Below are 23,434 nucleotides of genomic sequence, written 5' to 3'. Positions count from 1 at the left end.
GAGATAAGTGCTAAAACCTCTTTCAACATGAAATTTTTGCATTTGACCTGGAAATCTAAGATGATCGACCTAGGTTTTCATAACCCTATTAAAAAAAACGAAAAAAAAGTCTGATATATGGGGCTTTGTCTATTGGCTCGAATGCAGGAAATTGAGTTTCAGACTATCAAAAATAAAAAATTTTCGGGAGGAGGGCATGCCCCGACCCCCCCCCCCCAATTGGCTTCGTTGGCCTACTGGCGGCGCTTGCATCACAACTGGAAGTGCCCGCCCGGCCCACTAAAAAACCTGTTGGGGCAGAACCCTGAGATGTGTAAGTAGACCATAGTTTCGTCACGCTGAGGTCAAATTAGGGGTATGAGTTTATAGAGCGCTAAAGGAGAAAGTGTCTGCAGGCGCAGCTGGACAGACAATGAAACCAATAGTATCGGCCCAGCCGACTTCGTCGCTGGGATATACAATTAATGCTCAGCCACAATTCTAAGTAATGCGACCACAAAGTTGAAAACTGAAAGTGAGAAGCTAAGCTAGTGACGCAAGTATGAATGATGTTTTTTATTAAGAGAAAGTAATGAATGGTTTAAATAAAAAATTTTCATAGTAAACTGGGACCAGTTTTATTAAAGAATCACAGCGCTTTATTTGAATGCGAAGTGAAACTTAATGAGTGGCAAAGGTGGTTAAAAAGTGGCTTCTCAGTAAACAGACATTCTTTTCTGATTTATAATCTAAAGCTTTCATGTTATAATAAGCGCAGCGCTTTAATTAAGTACGCAATACATCATACAATCAGAAATTAATTGATCGACTGAAATGCTTTGGTCCATGAACAAAAAAGTTAGTACATCTAGTACTATGCCGAATTAATTATGAATTCAAGTTTTGGGGCGGGAGGGTTGAACAGACAAGGCGGAAAATATTGTAAGTATTAAGTATCGCACAGAAGGAAAATAGGAATTTTGGTGAGAAAATATATGCTAAATCGGAATATTTTTTGCGTTAGATGGCCTCCCAACACCCATCCCGATTCACCACAAATGGTTTTATTAATATACATATTTGGAGTTACATCACATGCGAACAATATTTTGAGGTTTTAATGAGAAATGCATGTTAAAATTGATAAGCAGTCTATACAAGCATAAGCACCCATACATGTAGACTACTCCAAAATAGTAGTGATAATGATTAAAAATAAAGACTACACATGCACATATGATATAAGATTATTCAGAAATTGTGCAATAAATTTTTACTGTAAAGCACAAATATGTTAAATAGGAATATGTGTTCATTAGATGGCCTCTCAACACCCCTATAGCCATCCCGATCCACCACAATTGTTTTTTGTTTATTTCTAATTAAAATATATTTGAATGTGCATCACATAGTAAAATTTCTAAAGAGAAAGGTTCTAAAGAGAATTTATGCAAGTTAAAATTTTAGCTGCAGTTTCTAACTTTCTACATGCATAAGCACCCAAACATGTAAAAGACTACTCCAAAATGGTAGCGATTTCAAAATAAATGACTGGACATGCACAATGATATGACATTCCTTAGAACTTGCGCAAAGCAAACGTATCAGGAAAGATGATTAATTAGTGTGTCAAACTTCATGTATTGATATAACAAAACTATTGACACACCATGTGTAATATGAGATTTTTCAAGTTTTACAAATAATTGATTTATTTTTATGACATACATGTATAACATACCACATCCAACAGAGACACAACTTTACTGAAATAAAATCTGTGATAGTAAAGAGTATATTACGTTAATTTAAAGTAAGGGGTGGGGGTCGATCTGGGGGTTCTCCACCAGAAATTTTTTGAAAATTGGGTCACCTGAAAGTGAAATGTAAATTCCTGCATTCTGAGAAGGATACATACAATTCTAGATTCAGAAAAATAAAAAGCCCTCAAAAATAGGAAAAATAGGAATTTTTCGAGAAAATAGGAGAAAATAGGAACTTGACGATAAGACAGGACTTTGTGATATCTGAGAAAATATTATTGTGGCTGCAATAACTTCAATGCTAAAATAGGCATGACTGGTACCTTTGCTAAATTTTTTTTATTTTTAACAAGTATAGCAGCAATCTAATATAGCACTGCCAGACCATTAAGTTGGAATTTTGTAGAAATGTCACGCGAGTCACGGTGGAATGGCTGTGCTACAGATAAACAGCCCTGGCTACAATTCACCATACATTATTATGGACCTTTATGGTGTCAGAGTAATAGCTAGCTTTATATTTGCATTTATGTACATGCATATATGCTTGTCATGCCTTCTAAACAAATTCACAACGAAGCTGTCATTTGATATGATTCATGACTAGAATATTAATGAAATCTAAAGGACACAAGACTACTGCAATGTGGATCTCCTTTATGGCAGACCAACAATATTTAGTGTACCCTACATGAATGGACTGCACTGCATGTTCTACTTTGGTACATCGAGGAACTGACACGCAGAAAAGATAACTGTAGTTCCAAGCACTCAACAATGGGTCTGCTATGGCTCATTTCAGTTTGCTGCTCCATTTTTAAACTGGTATATTACTAACAGCAATCTGTCAAGTGAAACACTCAGAAACAGCAACTATTTTTGAACTTGGTTCCTGTTACTGGCTACACACTAACCTGGAGATTTAGATTTAACAGATAGTACTGACCTCCTCCAATATTTTCTTTACTTCATCTTCCCTTTCAAACGTTACAAATCCATACCTATAAAAATAAGAACCATTAAAATCTCATCTACTACTAAATTTTCTCTGTACATTACGTTAAAATTTTTGCAGTGCTGAGTGTAATCACAAGAAACGTGAACAACAACGTATTTTAATAGGCTAATTATAGCAACAGCCATTTAATACACCAAAAGCATGAAAGGTTCCCAGTTCGATCTACTTGAAACTACACGGAAAAATCACAACTCTGACATATACATAGTGAACACCTGGTTAAAAACAAATTGTACAAACTATGCAGAATAAGTATTAAATATTTTATTTACCCTTTAGAAACACCAGCACGATCTGCAATGATCTTAGCTTCCCGGACAGCTCCATGTACACTAAAAAATGCCTTTAGTTCGATATCATTTGTCTGAAATTGATTATATAAAATCTGTACCCAGCACCAATACTGTAAATGAGGTGGTATATAACAAGTCTAAGTAACAAATTTAAATGAATTGTATGCATGTGTGAGCAGTTTCACAAGACACATGTACATATGTTGTTTGACGCAATATTACAAACACATTCAGAAGCACACAATTAATCATAGCTTTTTCAAGTTATAAAAAACAAACTTTAATCATATCTTACTATCTATTGGCAGTAGCAATTATGAAACACAAGATTGCTCACGTTAGCTGGTATTCCTCCCACAAATATTCTATTAGGAATGAGTGTGCCATATTTTGGTGGATGAGTCGCATTCGGTAGAGAATCTGTTGGCGATGGCACAGGAGACATTCCTTCGTGTGAACTTGTTGTAGACTGCAGTGGAAATGTCCACGAATAGTGGTATCAACAATATGGTATAGCACAGTATGGAATAGTGGTACAAGTACAAACGAACGTAATTATATGAATTAATTTGGTACTTAATTGGTAGGCCTAGTGTTAATAAATAGCATATACTCGACAAGTGGCAATGACAGAATCCTTAGTTTGTTATTTGAAAAAAAAACAAGCAACTTTAAATTATGCAATGCTTTAATGTTTAGTACGTAAGATGTTTACTGACGTTCAGCTAAGCCTACAAAGTAGAAAATAATATCAAGATCGAGAAAGGTAGGGGTTTGTGTTGCGGTGAGAGCGAGGCGGCCAGGGAGCCGACGACGCTAGAGCACCAACATCCGCCCATCAGACCAATCCCGAGATCCACAGACACAATGGTTTTTCATATCTAATATAAGAACAATCAGCGTGAGAAATCCATAGACGGAGCGGAGGAGACACAGATCGCTCAGTGGCGCATTAGAAAAATCTCACCGGGCGAAGCTGAGGGCTTGCAAAATTGTGTCAGCTGATCCGCGGGGCGACTCAGATAAGTACGGCCGCAAACAGCACGAGGAGAAACAAAATAGCAGACCATTGTAAACGGGAAACGCTGCATAGATACAACGGGAGGACGCGTTCCGTGAAGAGGGGTTGCCTAACAAACGATAGACGGCGGTAGAACCAAACGACTTCTAGAGCCTGACAATGAACTACCCTGCAAACGCAATGATTTCGCCACAAGAAACGAAACAAAACCTCGCAGACGCGGTCCTAAAGAAATCGATTGCGGCGGCATGTAAAGAATGCAAAGCCGCATAACAATAAGCGTAATTTATATCGGCAGTGTGTATACAGTGGGCAAGTGAGGAAGCACGACCAGTGCACACCTGACAACACACAGTAATAAAGAACTCTGTAATAACATGAAATTCGTACACATTTTACATGTGACTATTGGAAAAAGTAGAAGTGTTGGGAAAGAAGTGAGACTATAAATTAATCAGTAGATATCTAAAGACAGCAATCGTAAACTGGTATAAATACTGATAAAGATATTTAATGTGTAAGGACACTTTAACTTTGGAGGATAATGAACGAAAAGACTAGCGAAGTGAGCGAGAGGATAAGGGGTACCAAAGTAGACTGAGGGAAGGAGAAAACGAAAAGTAAAACCTTGCCGCAAGAACTCCAGCAGCATATCCATAAGAGATTAAAAATTACCAGTACAGTTTTTTTTTAACATACTCACAAAGATAAACAAAAAACTATGAGTGTACTGAGTAAGTGACATGTCTGATCTGATGTGATTAAATTGAAATAAGAATAGTGATTGAGTCCTTAGTCGAAGTGAAATGGATTTATAAAAAAAAATGATCGGAATGTAATTTGTTGACAGATTCTTAGACGACTGACCAGTCTGATACATGGTGCTGAGTGCTGAAAATGCTGAGAGAGGAATATTAAGAGAATCGATGCATCCAAATGATAAAAATTAAATAACAAAATCATAGGTATGAAACAAATAAGCAATCTGGCAAGCGTAAAATAGCATGTCGCCGTAAAAAAAATTACGAGAGACTCATTTATTTCATATCAATATCAAAAAAAGAGCTCATCGAGTAAAAAAAGACGTAAATTTTTAGGCTATAGCCCGCACAGAGAAAATAAAAAAAGTTACCAAACTGAGATTGAATTTTGTTATTCTCTAACTAACCTTCTACATATATTCTAATGAATGAAATGGTAAATAATTAAATATCAAAATATAGATAAAAAATAAGTCAAATCCGAAACCTAAAGTCACAATGCAAGGAACAGCACAAACTCTACCATGTGTTCGAATATTGCTTCTTGTCATAGCTGTAAAACCTCTGCTAAATATCCGATAATACTGAGGCATCCCCAGACGCAAATCATGCAATCACGTAAATAAAAATACTGATAATTTATAGGAAATAATGAAGCGGCTCAGAGACCAAGAGCTGATCCTTGAAATCAAGACACTTGAATGAACTATGTTTCCGATTTACTACGCATCAGTGTAAAACGAGTAAAAAAGTGTAATTTTTAAGAATACCATTAAAATGCACATCACTAAATTACGCAGCCATCCCCCAAGTAAGAAAAAGATCTGATACCACTCACAATCCAAGAGTCAATTCCTTTGCATGACAAAATCCTGGACCAGTGCACTACGCCAGGATCCGAGTGAATTCCGCAGAGTCACTGTCTGCTGACCAGTAATCCAATTATGCAGGATTTATTACACCCCTAGTTACAATACCTCTGGATTACATTCACATGAACGACAAATATTATTTGGAGGTTTTAATGAGAAAATGCATGGGAAAATTAAATTGATAAGCAGTCTATACAACATAGACCGCGTGCATACATTATACAACCAAACTAGATAATGAATACGAATGATAAAAAATAAAGACTACACATGCAACATGATGATATAAGATTATTCAGAAATTATGCAAATAAATATATTACTGTAACAAGACACAAATATGTTAAATAGAATACAGTTTACATTAACATGTTTCGTCACGCTAGGTCAATTAGGGGTAGAGTTATAGAGCGGAAGGGAAAGTGTCTGCAGCGGCAGCTGGACAGACATGAAACCATAGTATCCCCGCCGACTTCGTCGCTGGGGATACAATTAATGCTCAGCCATTCTAAGTAAGTGCACCAAAGTTGAAAACTGAAGTGAGAGCTAGTGACATGAATGATTTTTTTTATTAAGAGAAATAATGAATGGTTTAAATAAAAAATTTCATGTAAATGGGACCTTTTATTAAAGAATCACAGCTTTTTGAATGCGAGTGAACTTAATGATGGCAAAGGTGGTTAAAAGTGCTTCTCAGAAACAGACATTTTTTCTATTTATATCTAAAGCTTCAGTTATGAATAAGCCAGCCTTTATTAAGTAGCCAATACATCATACAATCAGAATTTTGATGACTGAAATGCTTTGGTCCATGGAAAAAAAGTTAGTACTTAGTTACTACCATAATTATGATTCATTGTGAAAACAGGGGAAATATTGTAAGTATCAGCTTTGTATAGGAAGAATGGTGCATATGCTATGCATGGGTTGCCATTCAACTTGCCAACATACAATATTTCCCTTGTTTTCACAATTAATCACATGTATGGTAGTAACCAAGTATTAACTTCCTCATGGATCGTAACATTTTAGTCTTCAAAATTCTGATTATCCTAACGCTATGAACTACTACGTCACGCGAGTCACAGAATAGTTTCACGCGAGTCACATACCTAGGAGGATGTTGCTCACTTCAGATGAGCTAGGTTTATAGCAGTGCAAATGATGCATGGAGTGATCAAGGGTATTGGATACCTAGTTCACCAGGTATAACCCCGATAAAGCTTAAATAGTATTCTACGAAGTTTAAAGCGTGAAGTATACTCAGGGCGTCAAGTGACAAATGACGCTAAAAAAGTAGAAAAATAGGAATTTCAGATGTGAAAAAAATTGAAGGAAAATAGGAATTTTGGTGAGAAAATATATGCTAAATCGGAATATTTTTTGCGTTAGATGGCCTCCCAACACCCCTACAGCCATCCCGATCCACCACAAATGGTTTTATTAATATACATATTTGAGTGTACAGTCACATGCGAACAATATTTGAGGTTTGGTAATGAGATGCATGTTAAAATTGATAAAGAGTTTATACGAGTAAGCACCCATACATGTTAGGGACGTATCCAAAATAGTAGTATAATGCTAAAAATAAGACTACACTGCACATATGCATATTAAGATTATTTCTTCAGAAATTTGTGCAATAAGATGGTTTACGATAAGCACAAAAGTATGTTAAATAGAGATATGTCTTCATTCGAGGGCCTTCGAAACCCCTATAGCCATCCGAGTCACCACAATTGGTTTTGGTTGTTATTTCTAATTAAAATATATTTGAATGTTGACATCACATGTAAAATTTCTAAGAGAATTTATGCAAGTTTAATTTGAGCCTGCAGTTTCTAACTTTCTACATGCGATAAGCACCATAAACATGTAAAAGACTACTCAAATGTAGCGGATTATCAAATATAATGGACTGGGAAATGCACAAATGATATGACATTCATTAGAACTGCGCAAAGCAAAGTAGGTCAGAAAAGATGATTAATTAGTGTGTCAAATCATGTATTGATATAACAAAACTATTGACACACCATGTGCTAATATGAGATTTCTTTTCAAGTTTTTACAAATAATTTATTGATTTTTATGAGAATAATGTATAAATACCACATCCAACAGAGACACAACTTTACTGAAATAAATCTGTGATAGTAAAGAGTTTACATTCGTAATTTAAAGTAAGGGGTGGGTCGATCTGGGGTTCTCCACCAGCAAATTTTTTGAAAATTGCGGTACCTTGAATGAGTGAAATGTTAATTCCTGCATTCTGGAGGATACATACAATTCCTAGATTTCAGAAAAATAAAAAGCTCAAAATAGAAAATTAGAATTTTCGAGAAATTAGGAGAATAATAGGAACTTCGACGTAAGACAGGACTTTGTGATTCTGAGAAATATTATTGTGGGCTGCATGAACTTCAATGCTTAAAATAGGCTTGACTGGTACTTGCTAATTTTGGTTTGAGGTTTTAAACAGTATGCCAGCATTCTAATATAGCACTGCAGACCATTAGCAGTTGCGAATTTGTAGAAATGTCAGCGGGCCGGTGGAATGGCTGTGCTCAGATAAACAGCCTGGCTACAAGTTCACATTCATTATTATGCGACCTTTATGGTGTCAGAGTAATAGTAGCTTTATGATTTGCATTTTGTAAATGCATATTGCTTGTCATGCCTTCTAAACAATTCACACGGAAGCGCTATTTTGATTATGATGCATGAACTTAGAATATTAATGAATCTAAAGGACACAAGACTTACTGCAATTGTGGATCTCCTTGTATGGCGACCAACAATATGTTAGTGTACCCTACATAGAATGGGACTGCACGCGATGTTCTACTTTGGGGCATACATCGAGGGAAACTGGACACGCAGAAGATAACTGGGTAGTTCCAACATCAAACATGGGTTTGCTATGGTCATTTAGTTTGTGCCTATTTTTAAACTGGCATATAGGTTACTAACAGCAATCTGTACAAGTGAAGACATCAGAAAACAGCACCTATTTTTGAACTTGGTTTTGTTATGGCTCAACTAACTGAGAATTTAGATTTAACAGATAGTACTGACTCCTCTCAGAGTGGGTTATTACTTTGACTTGGGATCTTCTTTTCAAACGTTACAATCCATACCTATAAAATAAGAACATTGAGAAATTTCATCTACTACTAATTTTCTCATGTACATTACGGTTAAAATTTGTGCACGTGCTGAGTGATACCACGAAGAAGACGTGAAACACACAAGGTATGGTATTTAATAGGCCTAATTATAGCAACTACCATTTTAATACAACAAAGCAGGTGAAAAGGTTGTTTTGCAGTTCGATGTAACGTGAACTACACGGAAAAATTCGACAACTCTGACATATACATAGTGAACACCTGTTAAAACAATTGTACATACTATGCAGTAATAAGACTATTAAATATGTTTTTATTTGACACTTTAGAAACACAGCCACGATCTGCAGATGATTTAGCTGCCCCGCGACAGGCTCCAATGTACACTAAAAATGCCTTTAGTTTCTCGATATACTATTCTCGTCTGAAATCTGAATTATATTAAATCTGTACCCAGCCACGCATTACTGTTTACATGTGTGTGTAGTACGGAGGAGTTCATAAGAAGACTATAGTTAGAGTCAATTTAAATTGATATTTGTACGCTGGTGGCGTGGAGGCGTTTACAAGAGCAACATGTACATATGATTAGTTTGACGCAATTTACAAACACAGCGAAAGCACACAATGTAATGATAGGCTTTTTGGCGAAGTTATAAAAAACCAACTTTAATATATTTATTTTATCTGATGCGTCTAGAATATGAAAACCAAAGATTTTGCTCACGTTAGCTGGTCTTTGGCCTCACAAGGGATTTATTAGGAGGAATGTAGATGTGTCCGATATTTTTGGTGGATGAGTCGCAGTTCGGTAGAGGATCTGTAGTGGGCGTATGGACACAGGTAGACATTCCTTTCGGATGAACTTGTAATGATATTGAACGGTTACTAGCGTGCGGAATGACAGCGAATAGTAGGTTAGCTAACTAGTGATAGGGAGGGGCACTAATAGCAGGGCGGATTTTAATGGGAATAAAGTCGGCTCACAAGGTACAAACAGGACGTAAGGTGGTATATGAATGATTTTGGTACTTATTGGTTGGCCTAGTGTTAATAAATAGCTATACGTCGAACAGTGGACAATGACCACTGATCCGCTATAGTTTGTTATTTGAAAAAAAAACAAGCAACTTTAAATTATGCAATGTTTTAATGTTTAGTACGTAAGATGTTTACTGACGTTCAGCTAAGCCTACAAAGTAGTGATCATGCTTCCATCAGCCTCGCCTACACGACTAACTTTAACTCGAGTTAAGCGTCTACATGGGGCCTTAACTCGAGATAGCTTAACCTCGCCAGTCGATCGACGGCACACACACGTACGTGCACACACGCGGACGCACGCACGTCTACTTGCACATGAACACGCGCGCACACACGCACGCGTACGTGCACACACACGGACGCACGCACGTCTACGTGCACACACACGCACGTACGCACGCATGCACACACGTGCACCTGCACAAGCACGCACGCACGCACGCACGAACGTGTACCTGCACACGCGCACACGTGTACGTGCACACGCGCCCACACACGGACGCACGCACGTGTATGTGCTCATGCACATACGCACTCACACATGTACCTGCACAAGCACCCACGCACGCACGAACGTGTATCTGCCCACGCGCACACACACGGACGCACGCACGCACGTGTACGTGCACACGCACGCATGCACGCACTTGTAGGTACACACGCACGCACGCACGCACATGTACGTACACACGCACGCACGCACGCATGTTTACATACACACGCACGCATGCATAATAAATCGGTTATAATCGCTATCGGGTGTTGTCGTGTAGACGCTACATAATCGCTAACTCGAGTTAACGCTTATTCGCCACGTTATGGGCGGATGCATAGTTAAGGCTGTCAATTAAAGAGATACCGGAATACGTTCATATAAATCGTTATGTTCTCTTATTATCTGCATTCACATAGACGCTAGCAAGGGTGTACTACACACACTCACGCGTAACCACTTATACGATCACGGGTAGCAATAGGCTTCCCTATATAGGCCCTGCAGCCGGGCACGGTCTTCGATTTCCTAATTATGCCTGGCAGTTTTTAATTTTCAGCGTTATCTCAAGTAAACAAGGGTTAGGGTTAGGTACTACCGGGCATTTACGTGGTAGGTGTTGCGAGTATAAGTACTCTTGGTATCTTAGTATGTGGTTCTAAAGTGGGATTCGATCCGTGTTACCATATACAACTTCAAGATGCTAAGAAGAAACGCGTACACGATATATCATAACGTAGGGTGTTTGCAAATCACTTTTCAAACAAGAAAACGCAAGTACCAAACAACGGAACCAATACCAATACTGGTGTCAATACCACACCAGCCCTTACGTTCCCCGTAACCCTGCATGTAACAACGGTACGTATACTCGATCTATAAGTATAAATCCTACAATGCAAATTCTTTGCGGCTTGGTGCTAAAGCCTAAACTAATGTGACTATAATCGCATGAAATTAATGCACATATCAAAATGCCGAGACAACATGGAACTGACACAATGATAACTGAAAGATATTTACTCACCATTGTTGTGGGTCCTCCTATGGAACAAATACAACAACTACTAGTACTACGACGTAACTATCCACCTAACAGCACGATCAACGATCAACTGCGGCGAGCCAGAAGCAATCCGGAAGATTGTGAGTTGCCCCACTTGAGAAGACTCGACCACTTTTAGTACGGGTACCGGGTAAACATGCCAATATTCACGGAGCACCTCTTTTAGTGTTGTGTTTAACATAAATATGTTATTCAACAAATATAGATGACAGATCATTGGCATAAAACCACACGCAGTGCTATCGATCATACGCTATTGTGATTATACACGCGCGCATTTTCAGAATAAACATTAGCACCCACCCCTACGAGTAGCTAGTAATGGCGCGCACGTGCGTTGGCTGGATTGTTCCCGCCACAATGCGTTTGGACAGTAGCATATGCGTTGTATGTGCATCACGTAACACAGTGGCTCTGACAGTGGCGGGGCCTGAGTATGACTCGGTCCTGGAGATATTCCATAAAAAGAATATAGATTATTTCTATGAGATATTCACAGTAGCTCGGCGGGTATGATAAGCTTCTCTGATATATGAACGTGTTTGGTCACTACTATGGCTCATAGGGTCTATGTCCCCCACTGCATGGGCACTGCCGGAACGTACCCTGGTAACTATCTGATGTGGTTAGGGTTAGGGTTAGGGAGTAGGCGTAGGCGACTCCCTCGACTCGTTAGTGGAGTAGGCGAGGTACGGTCCGGCATATAAGATAGTACCAGGGTACGTTCCGGTATACCGGACAGTACCCAGGGTACATTCCGGCAGTACCCTGGGGGACATAGACCCTCTCAGCTGGCTCATAGACATAGGTATTAAGGTCTATGTCCCCCAGGGTACTATAGGAGGTTCGATATATCGGAACGTACCCTGGTAACTATCTGATATGGTTAGGGTTAGGGAGTAGGCGTAGGCGTAGGTGACATATATGTACCTGAGGTAACTATCTGATATGGTTAGGGTTAGGGAGTAGGCGTAGGCGACTCCCTAGACTCGTTAGTGGAGTAGGCGAGGTACGGTCGGTACGGTCCGGCATATTAGATAGTACCAGGGTACGTTCCGATATATCGAACCGTCCCCAGAGTACCCTCCGATAGTACCCTGGGGGACATAGACCCTATCAGCCTTATTATGAAGTATATTATACTAGAGTCAAATAGCAAAATCTGTGATCATTTGACAACGAATAATTGGTAGCATTTATAAGTACGCCACGTGTTTGTGCATATTCAATGTTCAGCTACAAAATTAAAACTGATATCACGTAGGCCTACTCCACCGACGATGTGCACACCATATATAGATTGTAATCAAATGTCATGAAGATTCTGATCAAAAGTTTTGCTCGATTGTGGATCGGGAGTGAATAATTTTTTACGTGTTAAATTTTTTTCTTATAATGGGTATATTATAATAGTGATTGTATTTATTGTTTCTAATGTACGTACGGTAATCTCCAAGGTAGAATAATCTGAAGTATCTGATAATGCAATAATGCATAATCTGAATAATGCAGAAGTATCTGAGCAAGTCTGCATGCACAATACACTAATTAAGCTAATAGACGAAACATACAAACAATTAAATCATAAACAATTCATACCTTTTATTCAGTAATGTTCAAATTAAATAAGCTCTAGTACACATGTAAATGCTTTATTGAATACTGTACAATATGTGAAAATAATTACAAGTTCCCAAAAGTGCACTGATCGGTATACTAAATTTATAATATGTAGGAGATTAAACATCCTCGTGTCACAGATGATTCTACCTTGAAGATTATACTAAAGTCGTAAAGACCGAATTCGGCATTTGACTTTACTACTCATCAGATTTTGAAATGGAACAATGTATGCGTGCCAAAGATTTGTACTACTATAGTATACAAGTTGGATTCGTCCCAACAGAATATTACAAATTCCAGTTTGTTTCATGACACTTACAAGAATATTTACAAAAGTTATTTCTGAACGACTTCGTAAGACAATGGGTCCACTTGGGATACAATCGTTCCCGATGATACAATTGATTGGCAATCTGCCAGAGTGAAAACAATGTTGGTTTGAACATATCAGGAGTGTATAATAGGGTGTGTATAGTGTGTAATATGCAAATATACACTCCTGAACATATAGATTTACGACAGTTGCAGACAAAATATCAATGTGACAGGTCAGCTGATGAACTAACTTGGGTCATCACTGATCATGAAATAGAGATTGCACTACAACTTTTATAGATATTCATATGAAGTATTAGCACTAGTTTTTGGTCGAACTACATCTTAGATGCACGTGAACGCCATATGCAACAATGTAAAAAAAAAACTGGATTCAAATGAATAATCTGTCGTACAAAATATTATTTATAATCTGTAAAGTTTTCATATAAACTTGGACCCACAATAGCTTTAAGTGACATCGGACCTTAAAACCTGAACGGGTTAATGGCCAGTAATGTCTAATACGTTACGTGGTTTTACTACAATGCATGCATGCCATACGACCAACTATTACATAAATTTTGAAATATTTACAGACTATATAGGCGCAATGTATGCCAACCGTGCAATAGTTGTTTTTTGCTTAGACATGTGATTTTTTACTTGGAAATTTCGTGGTATAAAAAATCACCTATACATTGATCGTTGCTTGAACGGAAACATGTAAGGCGCACGCGCGCATATATACATAGCTACATACCCGCACGCACGTCACACGCTCGCATTCACAGGCACATATAGATATATAGACACACTACAAAAGATATCTTACTGGAAATATTTTACAACATGCACGACACGAGCTTTCTCGGCTGAAGAGTGTCAACCTTTCCAAGAACTACATATAATTTCATATTGCACGTCTGCCTTGATCTAAATAATCAATTATTACAAACTACAACTCAAACTTGAATGCTACATTGCAGAGCCTCATAGTGTAGCACCACGCTACGGGCTACGTACACTACGAAAGACGGCAAGTCGTGTACACGATATCATAAGTATGACATGCAGCGTTTGTCCCCTCGGGCATCTTTACATCAACAGGCTATTGCCTACTTAGCAACTGTAGGCAGCAGACAGCAAGCACAGATTGTTTACAAAGCGTGTAGCGTGAGTAGTAGCGCTACATTAATGTCAACCAAACGTGAATGAAGTGACATTCCTCGATCAGCATTCCAATCTAGATTTGACACGAATGAAACACTTTCTCTGCGTGTGTGCACTGTGCTTACATAGGTTATTTTTACACTTAGATTTGCCATTAATGCAGCCTAATGAAGTACAAAATGGCACATGATGAGGTGATTTTCTTGATGAGTAGGCAAACATTGGTATACAAACACAGGATGTTGCATATCTTTACTGCAGGAATACAGCTAAAGAAACAACTATGAGAGCCTAGTGTAAGACACGTTTGGCTGGACAAAATATTGCCTAGTTGCCGTAATGCATGTCATGATTTAAAACAATTTTCGTTTGACAAAAAATGGGGAAATGGGTGTCATTCCTAAAGATCATGAAGCAAAACATTGTTTTTTTAATTGCTCACGATGCAGCATGCGTGTAAATAGAACAGCAGAAATACAGCCGGTAACCGGACTGGGTCAGTCGGGTTACGGTAATCAGGCAATTTTTTTGGGACCAGCAATACTGGCCATCCATTAACCTAAAATACTCCTCATTTCCAGCCACAAACGTGCTCAATAAATAAGATATAAATACAGATACTCATTGATTCTCACAGGCCCATCACTACGATAGATCACCATCATCAGTACGACTGTCACACAGACACACGTCTTGCCACGTCTGATCAAAGCAAACACTTTAAAAGACGGTTGAGAGAAGTAAAAATGCCTTGTAAGAGAGAGGAATTACACGCTGACACTGTATAGCTGACAAAATCACACTGTATCATACACTCGGGGGTGGGGGTAGACCCTCGTGAACTTAATAAGTCTAGCTGACATCCGCACGATCGCAGAGACCGGCTCCCCCTCCCCTCCCCACGGACCGCATCTACGAGCGGAATCTAACGTAAAAAAACAACAACTGCCGACAGAGGGCGCTCTCGTCTCGCTCGCTCTCGCTAGCCCATGTGCGTCACGTGCTCGTTGTCGCTGGGCGATGGAGTGTTCACGCTCTCCTTGTCCTTCTGACTCGACGGCTTCTGATTCTGCGGGTAGTTGAGGTTCCACACGAAGTCCCCGCCGCCGGCCGTCGAGTTGCGAACCTTCTCCGGGACGTCGTCCTGCCACATGAAATAGTTCCCCGTCGCCGGATCATAGATGAAGTGACCGCCGGCCACCGCGTCTGCATCCCCGGTTGCCGTCGGCGACGACCTCCGCCGCGGCGGCGTCGGCGGCTCGCCGTAGCGTCCGAACCGCGGGTACCGCTTCTCGCCCCGCGCCGCGGCGCCGCTGTCGGTCGCCACGGCGACGGCAGCAGCAGCGCCGTCGTCCATGTCGTCGTGGCTCATGGCGACGGCCGAGTCGTCGTCCTCGTCGTCGTTCGTCACGAGCGTGGCGAACTTCTTGAGGTCGAGCTGCGCGTTGGGCGGGCGCGAGCGGTAGAGCGTGCGCTCCGTGTCGGCCTCGCTCGGCGCATTGCCGCCGCCGCCGCCGCCGTCCTCGGAGCGTGAGCTGAGCGGCGACAGCGTCGACGAGTGCCGCTGGATCTGCTGGAGGATGTCGTCGATGTTCTGCAGCTTCATCGGCTCCGGCATGAGACACGAGCTCTCCATGTCCCCGCCGCCGCCGCCGCCGCCGCCGCCGTAGACTCCACCGCCGTAGCCACCACCGCTGCACAGATTGTTCTCCTTGTGTCGCGGCGAGCGCGCGGGACTCCCGCCACCCTCCTCCACGACAGCGTCCTCCTTCCGCTGCACAGAGGAGAAGGAAGGCGGCGGGCTGCCGTTTCGGTTCGCATCGAACGGCGGCGGCGGCAGCGCGTCGGGCGATCCGAAATCCTCCGTGCAGTCGCTGTAGTAGTCGTCGTTGAGGAACATCTTCTTGACGTCGTCCTCGAAGCCGGCCACCAGGGGGCGCCGCTCGGGCGACCGGCACTCAGCCACGGAGTCGTCGCCCGTGTTCTCGGCGTCGGCCGACTCCTGGTAGTGCTCCTGCTCGTGCGTCGGGGACTCGTCATCACCTAGCAACAGCGAGAGAGCGAGAAACGGCGATTAGTGCATGGACCAGGGAAGAAATTAAAATTTATTTTTCGGGGGCTACTTTTCAAGCTCGCGAGCATGAAAATAGCACTCTAAAATTTTGTTTGCATTGAACTCTATGCAAATTTTCGGGGGCTCTTTTTGGCATTTCGGGGGCTAAATCACCCCGAGCCCCCGTGTATTTTTTTCACTGGCATGGACGAGAACGAAACGACGGCGACGAAGTATTTGGACAATGTAACGACGTTAACAAAGTAAACGTCAGGGTCCCTAATTGGGGGACCAAACCTTGGAAACGTGGTGTCTCGCTCTCAGCGCGGCAGCTGCCGCTACTGCGAAGCTACGGAAGGATTAGCTTGGATGTCTAATACATAGGATTAGTACGCGGACAGGAAGGTCGCTTGCCGACGGCGACGAAGTATTTGGACGAGGGTTGACGGTTGATGGTCAGCGTCCGTGATTGGGGGACCAAGCAAGGACAACGCGAGGCCCGTTCTCAGAAACATCGTAATGTTAAGACTAATGGTAAGACTCATTTTGTTTAATTATAAATTTTTTTCTTACTCGCAGCACAGCAGCTGTCACTATTGCAAAGCAGTGGATGTCTAAATACACACACATGCACGCGCATACCAACGCACGCACGCACGCACGCACGCACGCACGCACGCGTCTATAAGTCATACCTATGTCGCTGGAGCTCTGACTCTCTCGATCGAGATACTCGTCCGGATGCCTCTCCATCGTGCCCCTCGTGCTGGCGGCAGTCCCCGGCGTGCGATACGGCGACCCCTGCGACCCCTGTGACCTGTACGGTGACCCCTGTGATCCCTGCAACCTGCAGGGCGACCCCTGCGACGCGGCGGACCCCTGCGAGCGGTGCGAGGCGTTGGAACGCTGGGAGCGCTGCGAGCCGAGCGACCCGTGCTGCGACTGAGACTGCTGAGACGCGAGCGAGCCGGCCTGAGACGCCTGAGACCGCTGTGAGGCGAGCGAGCGCAGGGAGCCGTCCTCCTGCTGCTGCTGCTGCTGCTGCCGCTCGAGCGTCGCCTTCTTGAGGATGCCCTTCTCCGGGATGCGGCACAGGTCGCTGACGATGTTCTCCCGCAGCCTCATCACGGACGCGTCCTCTTCGCCGCCGCCGCCGCCCTCCCCCGCCGACGTCTTGCCCTTCCCCTTGCCCTTCTTCTTGCGGTTTTCGAGGATCTTGCTCTCTCTGTGCGTGCGTGGAAGAAAGACGGTAGCACGGCGTGAGAAACACAGTACCTTTGCCGAAACGATCATGCCGAAATAATAATAGATGTACAATGACAACAGACAACATCACCGTACCTGTACGATGATACCATCACTATGACAAACGTTACACCATCACTACAGCAAAGGTCAAGGCATCACCATGACAATGGTGACAGCATCACTATGACAATGATGACAGCATCACTATGACAATGATGACAGCATCACTATGACAACGGTGACAGCAGACAGCATCACCACTGTACCTGTAGGACGGCATGCTGCCGAACGTGATGATTCTGTTAGCGAGCGACTCTGAGTCGCAGTCACTCAATGGCTTCGTCTTCATCGGCAGCTTCTTCTTGTTCCACGGCGTTATGTTGCTTCTTCTCCTACAACACGCGCCAACAACGCAGCAACATTAGCATTAACCATTCACACAATGCGAGATACGATGTTATCAGGAGTGAATAATAAGTGCACACCTCAGACACATATCCGCCCCACTAATAACAGATTATTATATAATTAAAAATCTATTATTATTCACTCCTGATGTTATGCTGCTTCTGCTCCTACACATGCGCCAACAACACAGCAACATTAGCACCAATCATCGCAGGTGAGATAGGTCACATCTGCTTTCGCTAGCAGACACAGTGGGTAACAACCACTTTAACATTATAAGATGGCATCACTGTCGTAGATTACGAGTGTTGCGTCGCTTTTGTCTAGTCATACGAGTTGATGTATTGCAGGATATCGTTAATCCCAAAGCGCTGGTTTTCTCGTACTGTAGAGTAGTTGAACCCACCTGTAGCACAGAGCAAAGATGGCGAATGCCACGAGCACGGCTCCAACCACGGCTCCAAGAATAATAAACATCAGTTCGCGTGTCACCGCTGAGTTCGACAAATCTGTAAACACAAAAGAAAGATGTGAACAAATGCCAGCCGCGGGGATTCGAGAGGGTATATTTTGCACAGCTTTTGATCTTGTGAAGTAACAGTTTCCTATCCATTAATCACAGCGATGTAGCAGAGTAAAAACAAGTTGCTAAGCTTACTGACATGCAAATACGAACGAATAGCCTAAAAAAACACACGTGACAAAAACACATTAAATGAACTAAAAAAAATATACATTTTCCCCCTTGCCATGATCGCTGGCACACTCACGCACTCTCGCAACATGAATGCATACCGGGCTGCACTGTCATCTTAACAATATGCTCTCACCTTGAGTCGCCACGGTTTCCTTGTCACTGTCCCACCCTTTCCGGATGAGCCTTCTTCCGCCATCCTCCCCGTACGATGCAAAGTCGTCGATGCCAAAGAGGAATGGACGCGCTGTTGTGCTTGTCGTCGTGGTTACGTTGATCTTGATGCTGCAGTCGAAGCCCATCCACATGTCAGCGCAGTGACACTGTCCCCTGTTGGTGCAGAGCTGTCAAAGTAAAATGCACATGAGTTTAATTATAGCTGTCATCGGGCAAAAAATGCAAAAACCTATCATATATATATATCATATATCAAAAACCTATCATATATATATATCTATGCAGATATAGCGATGATACAATACAGCGATCATGTTCAGATAGATTAAATTTTCCTGCTGTTCCTCACAAATTATTCTGCAGGATTGCCCTGATTTCTGCTCAATGAGACTCGATGAGTGTTTTTTCAAGTTAAGGTTTGGCTAAGCGCATTCAACAAAGGAAACATGGGACACAGCACATATTTTGAACAATCATTCAAACTGCGAGGTTCAATGATCAGTTGGTAGCACAGACAAGGGCAACCTACTCCATCCTTTCTGCCCCGTACTCACCCCATGGTCTGAGCAAGTCTGGCCATGGTTGTTCTTTGGACAGTCTTCCGTCACAACCGAGCTCACGCTCACGCAATGCTGCTCGCTGCACATCTGAAACAATAAGGAGCAGTTAAGTTACAAGAGCCGGAGGGCAGCTACTTGTACAGTAGGCTCCTGAGCGGTGACTACACCAGTACAAGCAATAACCCATGGAAAACCAAGTCGTATGCAATTAAGCCTTGAGAACACTGGTGACATACCATTCCAGGTGCACACTTGGTTCCATCCATTACCAATCCGGTGTGTCTGGTTCCTGAAGGGTCTTTGCCACTGGCAGTTCTGGAAATAAGTGACAACTGCAATGAGATTCCTGACAGATTCCTGTTGAGGTTTCCACCTTTACAGGTGTTCCCTATGTGGTTTCTTACAGGTGTTCCCTATGTGGCTTACTACAGGTGTTCCCTATGTGGTTTCTTACAGGTGTTCCCTATGTGGCTTACTACAGGTGTTCCCTATGTGGTTTCTTACAGGTGTTCCCTATGTGGCTTACTACATGTGTTCCCTATGTGACTTACTACAGGTGTTCCCTATGTGGCTTACTACATGTGTTCCCTATGTGACTTAGTACAGGTGTTCCCTATGTGGCTTACTACATGTGTATCCTATGTGCCACCATACATGTGTTCCCTATGTGAATTACTACATGTGTTCCCTATGTGGCTTACTACAGGTGTTCCCTATGTAGCACCATACAGGTGTTCCCTATGTGGCTTACTACAGGTGTTCCCTATGTGGCTTACTACAGGTGTTCTCTATCTGGCTTACTACAGGTGTTCCATATGTGGCTTATTACAGGTGTTCCCTATGTAGCACCATACAGGTTTCTTCTATGTGACTTCCTACAGTATAACCGTGCTCCCTATGTGCCTCACATCCCACCACATCCACTTTGTTTCTTCTTAAATTTCATACTTACTTGCACTCAAACTCACGGCCACCGACAGACATGGTCGTTTTCGAGAAGGTGTGTTTCAGGCCCGGGATAAGTGGCGTGCTTGATCCATGCTGACACTGCAGCAATCCACAGAACACGTGCCTACAGTACACACACACACACTCGAGTTAGACAAACAACATATGAATGCATGAAGCTGCTACACCACAGTAATAGCACCCTTTTCACTTCCTAGTCATTAATTTAGGAGAAATGGCTTATGGAAATTATCACAAAGATTTGCAGTATGCATCCATCTGTCCTTCATTGACAATTATGTTTGCAAATGAATTCTTTGCTGTGTACAGTGTATGAGCATCATCCTTATGCACCTTCTTTCTAACATTCTGATGATTCTAAATGATGCACAGATAGATTACAAGATTGAAATGCATAAACATCCATCTCTAATGTGAGATTATTTACTCATGATCTCTATTTATTCTGCCTACTGACAGATACACCCATCAACCAATCAAGTCACCAACTGACCGATCAATAAAGTAACTGACTGACCGACAGACAGACATACAGCCCGGTCAACCAACAAAAATACACGCACACAGACAGACACACAGACAGATAGATACACACACACAGACAGACAGACACACTGACAGGCAGAAAGCAGCTGGGCCTATAAGTACGTACTGTTTATCACAACTGACAGGCTGCTGCTTGTTGGTGCCACAGTTACCAATCTCACTGCCCTGCAGGTTGAATCTATTGTAGCACTGCTGGTCTCCCACCATCGACTCTGTAGCATGTTATATGACAATTAATATCAAAATGCCGAGTATACATAAAACAATATAAAATACATTAATACAATATCTATATATATAATGATGTAAATCATAACTCGAGCTAATTAATGTTGCGATATGGTGTTATGAAAATTATGCCTAGTAACAAAGTGCCTTTAAGTCAGACATTATGACGTGCACACCGGAATGCAACATTTGAAGAATGTGAGCCTCACCAACCTAGCAAGAATCATTGCTAGGTGTGAGTGCAAATCGAGTGGTTATCCCACTCAGGCGTATCGGTCAATTCAACCATGTTTTACAGCCACCTCACTGTTACGTCGTCGCGAGCAAACATGCCAACATTCCAACATTGCCAACATTACCAACATTGCCAACATTACCGACATTGCCAACATTACCGACATTGTCAACATTACCGACACTGCCAACATTACCGACACTGCCAATATTACCGACATTGCCAACATTACCGACACTGCCAACATTACCGACATTGCCAACATTACCGACACTGCCAACATTACCGACATTGCCAACATTACCGACACTGCCAACATTACCGACATTGCCAACATTACTGACATTGCCAACATTGCCAACATTACCGACATTGCCAACATTCAGCTGTCAGACATTCACCTGACCCCCCCCCCCCAGAGACTGATCGAGACCTTCACTCACGTTTGCCCCAGACTGACCGACACTGCGCGGTCAGGGATGGACACAGCCCGCGGTGGCAGTAGTTGCGTCCGAGGTTGCACGGCTGGCCGTCCTGCACGTACAAGTCCATGGGACATCGGCCCGCCGCGCCGTCACACTGCTCCTCTATGTCGCACTCACTCCTCGCCTCTCTGCACGCGCTCCCACGAGGCTTCAGCTGCTCACAGAAATGCACGTACCCATCAGGCGGTAGCAACGCACGTAATACGGGCGTTAACAAAAAAAAACATTTCCTGATAAGATCTATTTAATTTGTAACATAAAAACTTGGATAAGACACTATTATACAAGTATATATAATAAGAATACATAGTTTGTCAAACTCACTTTGTCAAAAAAACATTTTGAAAATTATATAAAAATTATTCCAGAATTTTCTACGTAGTGGTGAACTACATGGCTGGGTGAATATGGCTATAGACGACCTTACACTAACCCAAAGCATCAACTCTATTACAAATGCAGAATTATTAAAATAAAATGGAGTTAAATTTAATCATTTTAATGAAATAGAAGCCTTCGTTCCCCACTTGATCATGGGCCAGCAGCAGAGAAGGAATATTCCAACATAAGCAAGCATTAGAGAACTACGTTACCTTGCACTGGTGGCAACAGGGCCCAGTAGAGCACTGTGCCTCAGGTAGTAACTTGCACGTATACACATCACAACATGGATCCTTCTTCTCACATTCCAGCTGAAAAACAGAAGATACCGATTCCAGATTTACTATTGTTTGTTCTACATCATGGTCAGTTATGTAGCTGTACTGAAGAACCACATAAGCAATAACAATATGTTTATGTTATAAATATTACAAAATTAATAAGCCAACCTATAGACCCTAGACTTCCCCCTATCCACTCTTCATGCCCCCTTGTTTTACTCACAAACCCAACCATCCTCCCACAATATTAACCCATCACCCCCTCCCATTTTACTTACAAACTCAACCATCCACCTACAATATTAGCCCATCTACCCTGCTGTTTTATTTATAAACCCAACCATACTCTCACAATATTACCCCCCCCCCTATTTTAGTTCTAAACACCAAACTATCCTCCCATAATATGACCTCCCCCCTCCAATTTCACTTCCAACCCCTTTCCCCCTTCGCTCGAGTCCATGTATCAATAGTATCAATTCCTCATTCATCATCCTTGTTTTACTTACAATCCCAACCATGCTCCCACAATATGAACCCCCAACCTCCCCGTTTTAACTATCAACCCCACCAGCCTCCCAACCCCCTATAGACCCACGGCGCTCACCGTCGCT

The 23,434-nt window shown here is 42.1% G+C and overlaps 2 protein-coding genes across 4 annotated transcripts in view; both read right to left on the bottom strand.

Annotated features, from left to right (window-relative positions):
• The window catches only part of LOC106808506 (protein boule-like), a 27,836-nt gene extending 16,345 nt beyond the window's left edge, over positions 1-11,491 (bottom strand). For all 3 annotated transcript variants that reach the window (XM_014811255.1, XM_014811257.1, XM_014811256.1), the window contains exons 1-4: positions 11,406-11,491; positions 3,391-3,522; positions 3,033-3,124; positions 2,689-2,743 (exon numbers count right to left, since the gene is read on the bottom strand). In XM_014811255.1, coding sequence (XP_014666741.1) covers positions 2,689-2,743; positions 3,033-3,124; positions 3,391-3,522; positions 11,406-11,408 — 282 coding nt within the window. In that variant the 5' untranslated portion in view covers positions 11,409-11,491. The remainder of the gene's footprint in view (positions 1-2,688; positions 2,744-3,032; positions 3,125-3,390; positions 3,523-11,405) is intronic.
• Positions 11,492-15,537: 4,046 nt separating this feature from the next.
• Positions 15,538-23,434, bottom strand: part of LOC106808494 — a 62,278-nt gene continuing 54,381 nt past the window's right edge. The window contains exons 22-32 of the mRNA XM_014811236.1: positions 22,752-22,922; positions 22,117-22,312; positions 21,317-21,422; positions 20,648-20,767; positions 19,932-20,010; positions 19,690-19,782; positions 19,095-19,302; positions 18,671-18,773; positions 18,123-18,248; positions 17,304-17,833; positions 15,538-16,598 (exon numbers count right to left, since the gene is read on the bottom strand). Coding sequence (XP_014666722.1) covers positions 15,538-16,598; positions 17,304-17,833; positions 18,123-18,248; positions 18,671-18,773; positions 19,095-19,302; positions 19,690-19,782; positions 19,932-20,010; positions 20,648-20,767; positions 21,317-21,422; positions 22,117-22,312; positions 22,752-22,922 — 2,793 coding nt within the window. The remainder of the gene's footprint in view (positions 16,599-17,303; positions 17,834-18,122; positions 18,249-18,670; positions 18,774-19,094; positions 19,303-19,689; positions 19,783-19,931; positions 20,011-20,647; positions 20,768-21,316; positions 21,423-22,116; positions 22,313-22,751; positions 22,923-23,434) is intronic.

Source organism: Priapulus caudatus, unplaced genomic scaffold (assembly GCF_000485595.1).
Source record: "Priapulus caudatus unplaced genomic scaffold, Priapulus_caudatus-5.0.1 Scaffold282, whole genome shotgun sequence".
NCBI classification, from domain to species: domain Eukaryota; kingdom Metazoa; phylum Priapulida; class Priapulimorpha; order Priapulimorphida; family Priapulidae; genus Priapulus; species Priapulus caudatus.
This window is presented reverse-complemented; position numbering and strand designations above follow the sequence as displayed.